The 14,735-nt window shown below is 41.1% G+C and overlaps 1 protein-coding gene across 1 annotated transcript; it reads right to left on the bottom strand.

Annotated features, from left to right (window-relative positions):
• Positions 1–401: 401 nt before the first annotated feature.
• LOC126375242 (splicing factor 3B subunit 2) lies at positions 402–14,448 on the bottom strand. Its single transcript, XM_050022152.1, has 13 exons — positions 13,327–14,448; positions 12,973–13,106; positions 12,228–12,394; positions 10,574–10,766; positions 8,268–8,477; positions 7,509–7,711; positions 5,560–5,710; positions 5,182–5,385; positions 4,515–4,590; positions 2,720–2,891; positions 1,748–1,857; positions 818–1,026; positions 402–566 (listed from the first exon to the last, which is right to left on the bottom strand). Exons 1-13 carry the CDS (start codon positions 14,315–14,317, stop codon positions 498–500), a joined length of 2,889 nt encoding a protein of 962 aa, XP_049878109.1. The 5' UTR covers positions 14,318–14,448; the 3' UTR covers positions 402–497.
• Between the last annotated feature and the right edge of the window lie 287 nt (positions 14,449–14,735).

The following is a 14,735-nucleotide window of genomic DNA, read 5'->3' as shown; positions in this document are numbered from 1 at the left end:
GCAGCGCCACCTTACGAGTAGATTAGTAAACTAAAATTGCTTGCTATTCAACGCTAGGTGGCGCTCAATAACCTTATTGACAAAGTATTGAGCATACGTAAAAACCCTTCACTTATCCGCAGTGAAGCCGCGTTGCCGAGTATACCCCATAAAAATGATACAAACCTTTTTTGATAAACTAAAACTAGTCATAGATTATAATAATCCCCTTTGTTATCATATTTTAATACAATTTTTAATATTTTAAACCTAATTTCATTAAATATTTTTCCAATACATCGATAAAATGCTTTTTATGTATAAATGCGTGTCGGAAACTATTCGACAATTTGACTCATTTGGAAAGATAGCGCATTTTGTGTACACAGGTTATAAACGAAACAACTTGTTTTAATTTTATATTTCATTTACTTAATTTATAGTTAACACCAGCTGGAAACTCGTAAGTTACATTAACTCTTAAAATACTTATAACTAATACTATAAATATTTTCTTTCTAGAACTTGAACTCTTTGTATTTCTTCGCTTGTTTGGAATCAGTGTTTTGCTGGCGTTTTCTCTTATTCTGTAACAAAAAAAAAATGCATTAATAATCTGTGAATCACCCTCAAATCAAACTTTCTGACCCCTTTCCAAAAAAGGAAGAATGTACCTTCCAAGTAGGTGTATGTACATTATATGTACGTATGTATGCCCGTAAATCCTACAATACATTGCTACCGATGGTTTTTCACAGGGTCCGCTGACTATAATCAATAAACATAATATCTAGAAAATATCCCTTTATAGAGGCGATGATTACAAAAATAGGTGTACCTTCTGTCGTGCGACGTGGTCAGCCAGCATGTCGGAGAGGTCCTCCTTCGCACGCGGACGCGTCTCGCGCAGGTGCCGCTCGTAGCGCGCCGCCACGGCCTCGGGCTCCAGCTCCAGCTCAGACGGGTCCAGCGCCACCTCCACGCCGCCCGCGCCCGCCGCGCCGCCCTCGCTCACCGCCCCCGCCGGCGCGGCTACTGCGCGCTTGCCTGCGGACGTGGTCGGAGGATAAACAACTTGCTACATGAACGCGCAATAAGCTGCATAAACAACCTAGTCGAATGAGAAACTTTTTTCGAAATGTCAAAAGAGATTTTCTATCGCGTAAAATGGTGAAGTCATTACTAAATTTTATCAAAATTTATAATGATCCACGATTGCGATTATGATGCCTGATACTAATAAATAGGTTAGTTTCTAACTAATAAAATCAGTTACTTTTTACTAAATGTAAAAACAAGAAATTACTAGGACTGTACGAAAAAAATAATTGTGACATCATACAAAAACTTTTTCTTGATTGAAATTCACGAGTAACTTAAATAGAAAAAAGATAATGATTAGAATTTCATAATTTATCGTCGACCTAGGATACAACGCAATAGGCTACTTGACAGCTAGTCAAATGAGATACTTTTTACGAACAGTCAAAACGAAAATTCTCTTTGGAGTTTGTATGAAAATACTGTCCTGTGACGTCATCAACAAAGAGGTCAAACGTCATTGTTACTTAATTCATGAATAAAATTCTAAAATAAGTCGAAAAGTAAAATGAGATTGATTTTTGATTATCATAGACTGACTTATATTTCTAAATTAGTATTTTATAATTTATCTTAGACCCAGTCAAATACCCAATTATGACGTCAAATGTCATTCCCTGTGGTTATAAAAAATAGCAATGTTAATAATAATGAATGTGTTGGGTACCTGGGTTGGCGGCGGCGCTCATGTCGTACACGTGCGTGGAGGCCATCATGCCCGCCGTCAGCCCCACGCGGCGCTCCGGCAGCACCTGGTACAGGGCGGGGGTGTCTCCGCTGCAACACGAGTACATTAACATTACTATATCGACAAATAATAGTTGAAACAAATTGCATGATCAAGATAAAGATGAATACATCCATCACAAGATGAACTAAGTACTCACACTTCACCGAGAATAATGTGATGTGATAATGTGATACATATGTCCATGTCTGTTAAACTTTACAAAACAAAATGTGATCAAAATATGAAAATCCTCTATCATAAGTGACATCTCTACGTGTTCGCAACGCCATAAACTCATTAAATTATTTTATAAATAAAGTAATATAATTATACATTTCCAAAGACTACACCCCAATTTATATTGTATGCATTTCAGAAAACACTTCTTAAAATACAACAATGTATCAGCGGGCTTAGCACCGTAAGCACGCGACTCTTTTTCGTCGCGACAGAGATCATCTGTCTCTTTCTGTGCAGTACTGTGAGAGAGTGACGGGTGACGTATGTCGAGGCGTGAAAGAGTCGCGCGCTTACGGTGCTAAGTCCGCAGGTATGGTATTGGAAGTATACTAATAGTAGGCTGAATGAAATGGAACGTTAAGGTGTATGAAAGGGAGAGTGATAGGTGTGAGCGAGATAGGAGATCGATGGCGGATTGCCAGAGGGAGTGTTGTCTTTTATTTAAAATTAAAAAAAAAATCGTTTTAGAAATAGAATCGTTTCGACCATGGCTCGTCCCACAATTTCATTTTTAAAACCAGACCTGTCAAACCTTCGGTTAGGTAAACGGACCCCGTGAGAAACGGAGTAACGCTAATGATGTATGTTATTTATTAGGTTTGCCAACAGACAAACACTAATTTATTTAAGCTACAAAGGACGGGGAATTTATTGTTATATCACACTCACCCTTCGGTGTCGGTATCAACCTTCTTCTTCCGCAGCTCGATGGTATCGGGTGTCTCGAGGCCGGGCGGCACGGAGCTGATCCCTAGCGGGGTCACGAGCCCCTCCCCGGGGGTGGCTACGCCAGCCGCCACGTCGCCCTCGCCGACCTTCTCACCTTCCTCGCCTGACTCCTCTGTTAAACACAACAATATTTGTAAATCATACAGGGTGTGATGTGTGGTTTGAGGGATGATTCAGGCCATGATTCTGAGTTGATATCAAGTGGAATTTTCCGTCGCAAAAGTATGGAATGTAAAATAATTAAAAAAAAAAAACACAAACATTTTAATGAATTTTCCGACAGGAAATTCCACTCAGAATCATGGTATGAATCATCCCCCTCAGTATTCGTTACGGTGTTACTAACACCCATACCTACTTTTATGGCTACCAATATGTACTTGTATAGGGTGTAAGTGACATCGTAACGAATACTGAGAGGGATGATTGAGCTCATTATTTTGAGTTAATATCAAGTGGAATTTTCCATGGCAATGGGCACGGGTCGTACTCACTGGATACCTCAGGGCGGGCATAGAAGTCGAGGAAGACCGCGTAAAAGATGGTGTGACGACCTCAATGCTTATCGGAGGGATTGGCCGGAGATCGCGCAAAGTCGAGAGGAGTGGAAAAATCAAGGGGAGGCCTTTGCCCGACAGTGGGATCGAATAGGCTAAATAAGATTTTAGGGGGTTTGTATTAACAAACTTGACGATCATTAGATCGTCAAAAATTGCACATTATTACTATACAAATAACATTATTACAATGTAAATAAGAGTCGTGGACTAACGACTACATTCCCAATTGGGGTAGTCACAGGTACATCCATCTCCTGATGTACCCATTTAGTACTTAGTAACCACACCTAGGAGCTCGGTGGCGCAGCGGTTAACGCGCTTGGTCTGCGATTGTTGAAGTTAAGCAACTTTCGCAAAGGCCGGTCATAGGATGGGTGACCACAAAAAAAAGTTTTCATCTCGAGCTCCTCCGTGCTTCGGAAGGCACGTTAAGCCGTTGGTCCCGGCTGCATTAGCAGTCGTTAATAACCATCAATCCGCACTGGGCCCGCGTGATGGTTTAAGGCCCGATGTCCCTATCCATCCATAGGGAAGGCCCGTGCCCCAGCAGTGGGGACGTTAATGGGCTGATGATGATGATGATGAACCACACCTCACCGAGCTGTCTGTTAGGCCAACGTAATAGGTGGTAAGCCGTAACGCCGTCTATTATAAAGTCTAAAAAACTTAACCCCTAACCTAACCTTAAACCTTAGTTTAGTATAGGCCCCGATTCCTGCAGACACCTCCTAATTTCACTTTAAGTTATACCTGTCATCTTATTCGCCGAAAAGGAAAGAGACGGATGATTGACAGTCGTAAATTTTAGGAAGAATGAGTAAATGAATGAATAACCCGGGCGAATCAAAAAGTATCTCGCTGGTATGCAAACCGCTTGACGTGTGCTGTCAACTTAATTCTGTCGGGTTATTGGCCGATGTAAAATGTTTAGACGGTTGTTTTAGATTTCTGCTTAAAATTGACGTACGTTCCATAAGTTTTGTGCCTGTCGATTACCCATCTCTTTCTTTTTCAACGGATAAGAAAATGACAGCTATAACTTAAAATAAAATTAGATGGCGTCTGCAGGAATTACCACCATAGTCAAAAAAAAAAAAGTTATATATTATAAAGTTTAGTGTAGACTTTAAGTTTTTTGAATGGAACTTAATAATAAACCGTGTGAAGTTACGTACCTTCCTCGGATTCCTCCTCAGACTCGGATTCTAGTTCTCCCCACATCGTCCTATCGATGTCTTGGTCCTCTGCGTCCTGAGAACATCATTTCAACAATAAAATTTATCACAAGAACATTGATGATACTTTATCAATGCTATATTACAATTCACCCGCCGTAAAGTTTACTTAATGTATTTTTTGTATTTATTTATTCTTTTGTTTTACACTAGCGACACCCGCCCCGGCTTCGCTCGGGTGCAATGCTGAGGAAACATACATACATACATAAACTCACGCCCATGTTCCCCGAAGGGATGGGCAGAGCCGCAAATAAATAGAAGACTATTTGCAGCCACTTTTGATACATAGTCCCAAGGTGGATAATGATGAACCGTATGGTGATAGGGGATCAGCCTATCGCCCATATAGATTCATCATTTTTGGTAGGACGCTTTTTTTTTTGCTGAGGAAAAAATGTAATTATTTACAAAAATAACAGAATTTCTCCACTATTTAATGGATGTTATTATGCATATAAACCTTCCTCTTGAATCACTATATCTATTTAAAAAAAACCGCAATAAAATCCGTTGCATAGTTTTAAAGATTTAAGCGTACATAGGGATATAGGGACAGAAAAGGCGACTTTGTTTTATACTATGTAGTGATATGCATAATACTCACATCCTGCCCCTGACTCTGGTGTCCGAACACGTCTCCATACAAGGGCTTGCCGGTCTCGTCCACGGGTGGTTTGCCCCAGCCGCCGGCGTGGTAGCCGAACGCGCAGCCCTCGGGGATGGGCGCGTTGAGCCCCGGTATCTTCAGGTTGGGGTACGACGGCGGCGGCCCGTAGCGCTGCTGGGCGATCAGCCACGGCGGCGGCACCTGGCGCACGGAAATTTTACACTTCAGAACTGAACTGTGTACTGCGGAACGGAAGGCGATTGGGGCAACCACCGTTCTACACGCCCTATCTATGGAGTAATGGCGATTACTCCACCGATAAGAGCGCAGCTCTTAAATGAAGAGAGAGATTAGAGGTATTACAGCGCGCAGTACCTTGTGCGAGCCTGGCCCCACGGGCATGCCGAGTGCTGTGCGCAGCTCCTCCGACAGGTCTCCAGGCTTCTTCTCGCGCAGCCTGGTCTCGAACTCCTTGCCCTCGTAGTACAGGTCCCCGTGGATCGTCATGCGGGGCTTCGTCTGCCATCTGCACACACATATCGCATTATACACTTTCATTTGTTTGTTAATATTTTGTTTTTTTTTTTAAGAATGTCTAGTTCTAGTTGATTGATTTGTTAAAATTTTATGTTTTTTTTTAAGTATGACCATCATCATCATCAGCCCATTAACGTCCCCACTGCTGGGGCACGGGCCTTCCCTATGGATGGATAGGGAGATCGGGCCTTAAACCACCACGCGGGCCCAGTGCGGATTGGTGGTTATTAACGACTGCTAATGCAGCCGGGACCAACGGCTTAACGTGCCTTCCGAAGCACGGAGGAGCTCGAGATGAAAACTTTTTTTTTTTGTAGTCACCCATCCTATGGCCGGCCCCTGCGAAAGTTGCTTTACTTCAACAATCGCAGACCGAGCGCGTTTACCGCTGCGCCACCGAGCTCCTCGTGCCGATGTTTTTCTTGCAGTTTCTTTTCCCCAGCTATACAGGTTGTGAGTAGCTGCAGTAAATTTAGGCGGATGAGACGTTTGCTATGCAAAAAGATACAGCTCCTATTTCAATATAAATTAGAACCATTTATTCATGTGCGAAACCTGGAGGGTGAAAAGGCCACATCAAAGCAATTCACCTAAAAAAGCAAAATTTCTTTTTGACATTTGTTTGCATTGCGCATTTACTATTATATGCGCAAATGTCAAATTTCCATTTTTAACCCCCCTATATTTTTAATTTAATTTATACTATATAAGGTCATATTTTTGGGATGAATATTACGAAAATGATACAGTGAATATGAACTATAATAAAATAAAAACAGTTCAGCGGAATTAGACCCACTTGATTTCACGGTATTACTCATACAACTTACCAAAACTCTGTTCTTCGATCGTCACGGCGCCTCAAGCTATATTACTTATGGAAGGGAAACAAAGGCCAGTTGTCACACTGGCATAGACAGATCGTCAATTTTTGAGTCGCTATAACTCTTGGTTTCGATCATATCTCTGTCTTAGCAGGCAAAATATAATAGTGTAAAAGGTTATAACAGGCATCGGAGGCACGGGCGGCGTTTTGTGCGCTGTATAAAATTATATTAATTCCCATGCAAGGATTTCTTTCTTAACGTGCCTTCCGAAGCACGGATCATCTTACTTTTGGACAATCAGGTGATCAGCCTGCAATGTTTTAACCATGTTTTAACCAAACTAGGGATCACAGTGATTTTTGTTTATTTATAATATTTTAAATGTAAAAGTAAAAATATAAATGTTTGTATATTTTTTTGTGTGCAATAAAGAATTTTTGATTTGATTTTGAAGAACATAGGATAGTTTTTATCCCGGAAATCCCAAGGGGATAAAAAGGGGGTCCAAAAACATACCGCGCGCGATAACCGAAGTACACGCGGACTAAGTAGCGGGCGGTAGTCTAGTTTACGATAAAAGGAGAGATAGTCCGTAGTATGGGGTATTTGGCTGGGTCAAAGACAAATTATAAAATGCTAATCTACAAATACATATAAGCCAGCAGTCTAAGATGATCAAAAATCTTCTTTTATCATCTCCTTTTACTTTTCGACTTATTTTCGAATTGTATTTATGAATTAAGTTATAATGAGTGCGACATTTGACCGCTTTTATTGATGACGTCACAGGACAGTATTTCTTTGGAGTTTGTATCTTCAAAACTCTTGTTTTGACTCTTCGTAAATATGTATCTCATTTGAGTAGGTTGTCAAGTAGCCTATGGTGAGGATGGCATTAAATAATCTCCTGTGCACAGTCGTTATCTACGATAATAACATAACAAAACTATCTAAACTTACTTGAAGAATGCGTCGTGCAGCTTCTGGTAGTCGATATCGATCTTGCCGAGCTTGGGCCGCGAGCGCTCGCGCATCTTGGCCTTGAGGGTCTTGGTCTCCTCCTTGTCCTGGAGCGAAGCGCGCATCTCCATGATGCCCGTCTTCTTGATGAAGTCCGGCAGGTCGAACGGCGGTTTCTCTATACCACGCTTGCCTTGCAAATACTGGGAAAAATGTTTTTATATAAAACCAGCTGTTCGTTCGCGTGAAACCCTAGTATTAAAACTACAAGTTTCATACAAACTTTGACCGCCTTTTTATCCCCTTGAGGGTTAAATTCCGCAAAATCCCGTCTTAGGGAGCAGCTACGTTCTAAAAGGAACCCTTAAGCAAAATTTTAGACTAGTGATATCGTGACCAATCAGTGCGTGGTATTTCGCTTATGTATATAGATAATAGATTATGTTCCGAATAGTTAGTTTAAATCCTTTCGAGTTATATTTTAAAATTGACTTAAGGAACGAATGGTGTTATAAAGGTACTTAATTAATACGTAGATAAGTAACTGTTTTCGTCTAGTTTTTATATTATTATTTTTTCTTTTTCCTACACAGTTTATACGGTCGATCAGGTTGTACGACACTTTATCAATCTGGTTTAACAATCTGGTGCAATAGCTTACATATTACATATACTATTAAATGTTATCCTCTATTATGATTGTTAACGTTGTGTTCGTCTTTCAAATAAATAAATAAAATATACAGCAAGCCAGTTTACCTTCCTCTTGTAGCACCAATGTCGCGGCACCTGCACCGTGTTCCTGTGCGCCTTCAGCTGCACCAGCAGCTTGGGGTCGCGGGCTGTGACGTCATACATCTCCACCACGTCCGGCCGCGACACCAGCTGTTTCAGCTCAGCGACAGACAGACGCGAGAGCTTCTTCAACTTGCGCTTCGAGAGGCGTTCCTTTTCATCGGCCGCGTTTTTCTGAGCGAAAGTAATATACAGGGTGTTAGTGACATCATAACGAATTTTTTTTTTTTTTTTTTTTCATTTTTGTGCCCAAACATGCGATCGGTCGACTGACCATAAGCAGTTTTGATGGTTTGGTTTTATTAACATGCAAGACAGGCCCCCTCATTAGAAGGCTGCCTTCATTAAGGTGCTACTGTATGTTATCCCATATGTGCGTCCTTTTGAGGCGTCTCATATAGTGGTTGTCACTTAAACTCCGGACATAATAATCATAACGAATACTGACGGGGATGATTCAGACCATGATTCATTGTCTGAATCATCCCCGTGGTCATTTCTGCCGTCCGTGATATTAACTCAGAATAATATGCTGAATCGTCCCCCTTAGTTTTCGTTACGATTCACAAGTAAGTACAGGTAGCCATTCAAGTACATATGGGTGTTAGTGACACCGTAACAAATACTGACGGGGATGATTCAGACCATGATTCTGAGTTGATATCAAGTTTTTCTGTCGGAAAAATTCATGAAATATTTTGTTTTTTTTTAATTTATTAGTTTCATACTTTTGCGACGGAAAACTCCACTTGATATCCAATCCGAATCATGGTTTGAATGATCCCTCAAAGTTTTCGTTACCATGTCACTATCACCCTGTATACTATAATAATTTACAAAAGAAAGGTACAAATTATTACATAATAGTGGCTTGTTTAAAATCTGCTTAGAGCAGGAATCCCTGACCTTCGTGATAGGAAAACCTGCGGTACAAAAGTGCATGATGAAAGTAGAGAAGTAATGGGCTATTTGACAGCCTACTCAAATGAGATCTGGGGGCACAGTAGTGTCCCCGCCAAGATGTACAATGCAAAACGCATGGATAGGCACTAACTAGCTTCAAACGTACTTTTTCGAAAGTTCAAAACTTTTTTTATGGAATTCGTATGAAAATACAGTCGTGAGACGTCATCAATGAAGTGGTTCGTAGATTTAAAGGCCACGTGTAATCGTGGGCGAATAGGCTCGCCCCCTATTATGGCATTTTTATATTTTTATATAAGAAATATAGAGGATAATATAGAGGAGGAGAATAGAGGAGCTCGGTGGCGCAGCGGTAAACGCGCTCGGTCTGCGATTGTTGAAGTTAAGCAACTTTCGCAAAGGCCGGTCATAGGATGGGTGACCACAAAAAAAAAGTTTTCATCTCGAGCTCCTCCGTGCTTCGGAAGGCACGTTAAGCCGTTGGTCCCGGCTGCATTAGCAGTCGTTAATAACCATCAATTCGCACTGGGCCGGCGTGATGGTTTAAGGCCCGATCACCCTATCCATCCATAGGGAAGGCCCGTGCCCCAGCAGTGGGGACATTAATGGGCTGATGATGATATAAGAAATATAGTAGTTAGTTAAAGGATCTACATTAGAACTAATTATTTATCTTCTTTGGTTGTTTTTTAATTAACCAGTGCCTGCCAAGCAGTTCATAAAGTTCGTAGACATTAATAGTTCATTGTGTTTTTAACAGACTAATTACTTACGTCAAGAGAGATTTATGTATCTTTGTTCCGAGAATGATTGATTTGGCGTGGCCTTTACGAATGGGAAATAATATAGGGAAATTCATACTCTGAATATTGCCAGTTATAATTACTATTTTATGTAACATTAGATAACATGTTTACACTTTCAAACACCATTTTGTATACATAAATGGCCCATGAGTGTTTTTTTTAAATAATTTATTTACTAACATTTTTCTATAATTACTATTTATTATGGGTAATCCAATATAAAATATAAATATATGTCATTCATGATGAGTATGCAGCTTTCGTTCATTTTACAACAGCAATAAATACGTAAGCTTAAGAATTATTTCGTTTATTTCATTCTGAGCTGTATCTATCTTTTGTGATGAAAAGTAAGGCGACGTGTGATAACCGCCTAATGTTCCCGACAGTTTTGTTTTGAATATAAATGTCTAGGAAAATTATTCGGTTCTTTGGGGGCCCCTGAGGGTCGGCGCCGATATGTGCCCTGTGTGGCCTTATGGTTAAAGAGGGTATTGCGCACTGTTTTGACGCAGATTCGTCGGTCGAAAATGGACTCACCTCGACAGCCTCCTCATCGGCGGCGAACTGGTCTTGCACCTTCTCCTGCACTTTGGCAGCAGGCTTGCTGTCCGTGTCCATCTCCTCTTTAACTTCCTCCTTCTTCTCCGTGATCTTGAACGCCTCCAGCACCCGGTGGAACTGCCGGTACATCGGCTCTAGTTCGTGGAAGTGGATGGTCTCTTGCACATATCTAAAGGATAGTTTTAAGCATGTTAGTGAATCAAAAGAGAGAAGGAAATTTTGTACAGTTTGAGTGACTCACTCACTCATCACGAAATCTCAGAAACTCAAATTTTGCATGATTTTGCTTAATAAGACGGGATTTTTCGAAATTCAACCTCTATGGGGGTCAAAAAGGGATTTCAAAGTTTGTATGAAACATCTATAGTTTTAATAGTAGGGTTTCCCGCGTACGAAACCGCGAGCAACAGCTACTTACTTATATTGCAATATAAATTATTTAAAAATTAATAAATTATTACTAAAAATAGCCTTTATTCAAGATACCATAAAGGAAGATTGTAGCAGAGTACAAACTCTGCAAAAACTGATCTCCTTACCAGAGAGCTTAGCTCTGGCCGTGCCCACTAACTCTAATTGTGATCATAAAATCTTCATCATATTTTATACATAGCATTGTTATTATTTCGTTAAGTTCTTGTTTGTGAAGTGCTAATTAATATACTGTGTATTCCTGTTGGTGTTTACTGTTTCCTTCGCTATTACTACTCATCCTACTCTCCTGCTACTACTCTGCCGGCACGTCGGGTCTCCATCACCACCCATCGTGCCGTAAGATGATATCAAATTATAAAATTATGGAGAATAAATACGACGAATGGCGAAAGATCACGGGCACGGGTTCCGCACCACGCGCGGCGAAATTATATCGAGGGCCGAAAGACGTTTATCCACGTTGATTTTCTGTGATCATTGGTCAAAGCCGTCAATATAATACGCGCCGCACGACATTATATGTCAGGGGGCAAGAGACATATTACAATACCTAGTGGTTTTATCTACCTACCTTAGGAAAACCTAGAAGGACATTATATTGATCATATTGGAGATGTCCTTAGAAAAGGTTTAGTATGATTTACTCCGGCGTGCGTGTATGCAACAATTATTGGAGGAAGCAAGAAAAGTGTGTCAGGATCGAAGCAAATGGGATTCCATAGTCTATGCTTACCTCGGTGAGAAATAGGCGTGAGTTTATGTATTATATATATACAGGGTGGCCCAGAAGTTCAGGTTCAAAATGAAAAATTAGAAAGAGGGGCTCATTAGCTACCAGAAACACCCCTATGTATGTTTCTGTATGTCTTTGATTTCACTTTGATTTATCTTTGATTGAGCGGCACATATCCTTAGGCATAGTTATGATGTTAAATAAAATAATTATTAAGAAAGGGATAGCGACAAAATGATTATTTCTGAAGTAAGGTAGAAAATCTAGAAAAAGGTACAAAATGGGTCATATCTCCTAAACCGTAAATAATTGCTGAACATACATGGGGGTGTTTCTGGTAGCTAATGAGCCCCTCTTTATAATTTTTCATTTTGAACCTGAACTTCTGGGCCACCCTGTATATACTAAATCTCTTCCAGGCAATATTTACATTAACATCCAATAGTGTCCATGAATACTCACTCTATGTCAGCCTCTTTTTCATTCTCCTTATCACTGGTCTTCTTGCCATCATCAATGGAGGATTCATCCCTCTTCTTAGTCATCTCATCTCGCTGCTCACGCCTCTTCTGCCGCGCCACCTTCTTCTTCTTTTTCTTACGCTTATTCTTGTTTGTTTTGTTTGCACCCTAAAAATTTAACAAACAAACAACATCACATTAGTTAATGTACACAGTATTAAGTAAAATAGCTGAGTATTAACTTTGCATTCCATTATGAAACCAAAAGAAACACCCTTTTTTACTATGGTAATTTATTAAGTAATGAAGCACTCTCATTCAAGTTCAAAACAATGAAGTCCCATTAGGTGCTTTATGAAGTATTAACAGACTATTAACTTGACTCATTCCATTATGTAACCAAAACAAACATATTTTTATCATGGTAATTCAATAATTAATGGATCACTTTGACTAAATGACATTGATGATCATTATGAGGTAATTAAACTATTACAGAGTCTAATTAAAAATATTAGGCAGCCAAATTACTGAAATTGTAGTCAATATTTTTTTTTAGACATCTAGGGCCCTGTGCAGAGGTTTTTCTTGCAGCTAATGTTCCTGGCTGCTGGGTGAGACATTTTGCAACATTTAATGTAAAAATATATGATTTAATTAAAGTGTAACTATGTTACCAACTGAATATAGATATTTTTGAGTTAAAGCATCCAATAATTAAATGCGATAATGAGGGCGTAAATTACCTCTTGTTTCGAAATAACAGGTGGCTGTGGGGCATCAGGAATATTGTCCTCATCCGAGTCTCCTTCGTCTTCTTCAGCATCATACTCAGTGCTGATCACTGGGGCCGGGGGAGCTTCTGGTTCTGGTTCTACCTCTGAAATATTACACACACATTTTAGAGGAGAAATTTTACACGCATAATGGACCATCTTAGAGTCTAAATGCGGAAAACAGAGCCCACTAACATAGAGGAGAAATTAATTAAAATTCTATAAATGTCCAAGATATGATGGCTTTGTGCATTTGTTTTGCTTATTAATGCTGTCATGTTTATGTTAATATGCCTAATTTTGTTATATTAAATAAATTCTCACCAGACTCCTTTTCTCCATCTTCATCACCCAGTGCAGCCTGTCTTTGATCCTTGTAAGCAAGAGCCTCTTCCAATGCCTTTGGTAACACAACCCCACCCACCGCAGGTGGCTTGTTACGAAACTCCTCAGGTGTATCAATCTTCATTGTCAACAATGAAGGAAGTGCCGGTGGGGGTTGCATTTGATCTTGGTCTTCACTCTCTTCCTCAGGTTCCTCCACTTCCTCTCCTTCTTCATCCCATCCCGGTGGAGCATCGCTGTGTCCTGGCCTTCCCCAAACAGGAGGGCCTTGGCCTTCCCAAGACCCCATACCAGGGGGGCCCATATCCATGGCTTGATTTCCAAAGTTTCCTTTCATATTACCACCACGCATCATCATTCGTGGTGGGCCCATTACTGGTGGACCCATGGGTGGAGGACCCATTCCCATACCAGGGGGTCCCATCCCAGGTGGTGGTGGAGGGCCCATTCCTGGAGGTGGAGGACCCATTCCTGGAGGTGGTGGGCCCATTCCTGGCGGTGGTGGGCCCATCCCTGGCGGTGGTGGGCCCATCCCTGGTGGTGGAGGGCCCATACCTGGCGGTGGAGGACCCATCCCTGGTGGTGGAGGACCCATCCCTGAAGGTGGAGGACCCATCCCTGACGGTGGAGGACCCATCCCTGACGGTGGAGGGCCCATTCCTGGTGGTGGAGGGCCCATCCCTGGAGGTGGAGGGCCCATTCCTGGAGGTGGAGGGCCCATTCCCATCATACCTGGCGGCGGGGGCATACCAGGCGGCGGCATGTTAGGAGGACCTGGTGGTCCACCAGGCATATTGGGAGGCCCACTAGCGGAGCTTACAGGAGGCATCACACCGACTGGCGCCATCGGTGGAGGTGGCATAGCTCCCGGCGGCGGCGGCGGCATAGGGGGATAATTTCCCATACCCGGCGGTGGCATCGATCCATTATTATTTGTCGGTCCTGTACCAGGCGGGCCGTCCATTTTCATAGGTATATTCACAAATCCATTCACAAACGAAACAAAGTATATATTGTACTGGAAAACCACAGTAGACAGAGAAAATAATGCAGTGAATTGTTGTGTTGGTATTGAGGTTATTATTTTGTTTGACGTTTCCTTTCGCAAAATTTTGTTATTGTCTATGAATTGAGAAAATGTGATAAAAATATATGGAAATGCGTATGTCAGAGAGGGAAAGGAAATAGACGTAGACAATGTAGACTATGGACGCGTTCATTTCAGTTTACACAGAATCCCACCGAATTTTATTATTAATTCAAGTATTCAGCAAGCATCGGCAACCACAAATTGTTTATAACACCAGCTAAAAATACTTATTTTTTGTAATATCAATATACAAATGCCCATTTTAGCTCAGTGAGTGACTGCCACAGAATACTTGTGA

This window comes from Pectinophora gossypiella, chromosome 18 (assembly GCF_024362695.1).
Source record: "Pectinophora gossypiella chromosome 18, ilPecGoss1.1, whole genome shotgun sequence".
NCBI classification, from domain to species: Eukaryota; Metazoa; Arthropoda; class Insecta; order Lepidoptera; family Gelechiidae; genus Pectinophora; species Pectinophora gossypiella.
This window is presented reverse-complemented; position numbering and strand designations above follow the sequence as displayed.

Coding starts and splice junctions, on each gene's coding strand:
- LOC126375242 (XM_050022152.1), bottom strand. CDS start 14,317: ATGAAAATGGACGGCCCGCCTGGTACAGGACCGACAAATAATAATGGA. Junction 5,386..5,559: donor TGGGGCCAGGCTCGCACAAG/GTACTGCGCGCT, acceptor TCCGTGCGCCAG/GTGCCGCCGCCGTGGCTGAT. Junction 567..817: donor ACCACGTCGCACGACAGAAG/GTACACCTATTT, acceptor TTTTTGTTACAG/AATAAGAGAAAACGCCAGCA.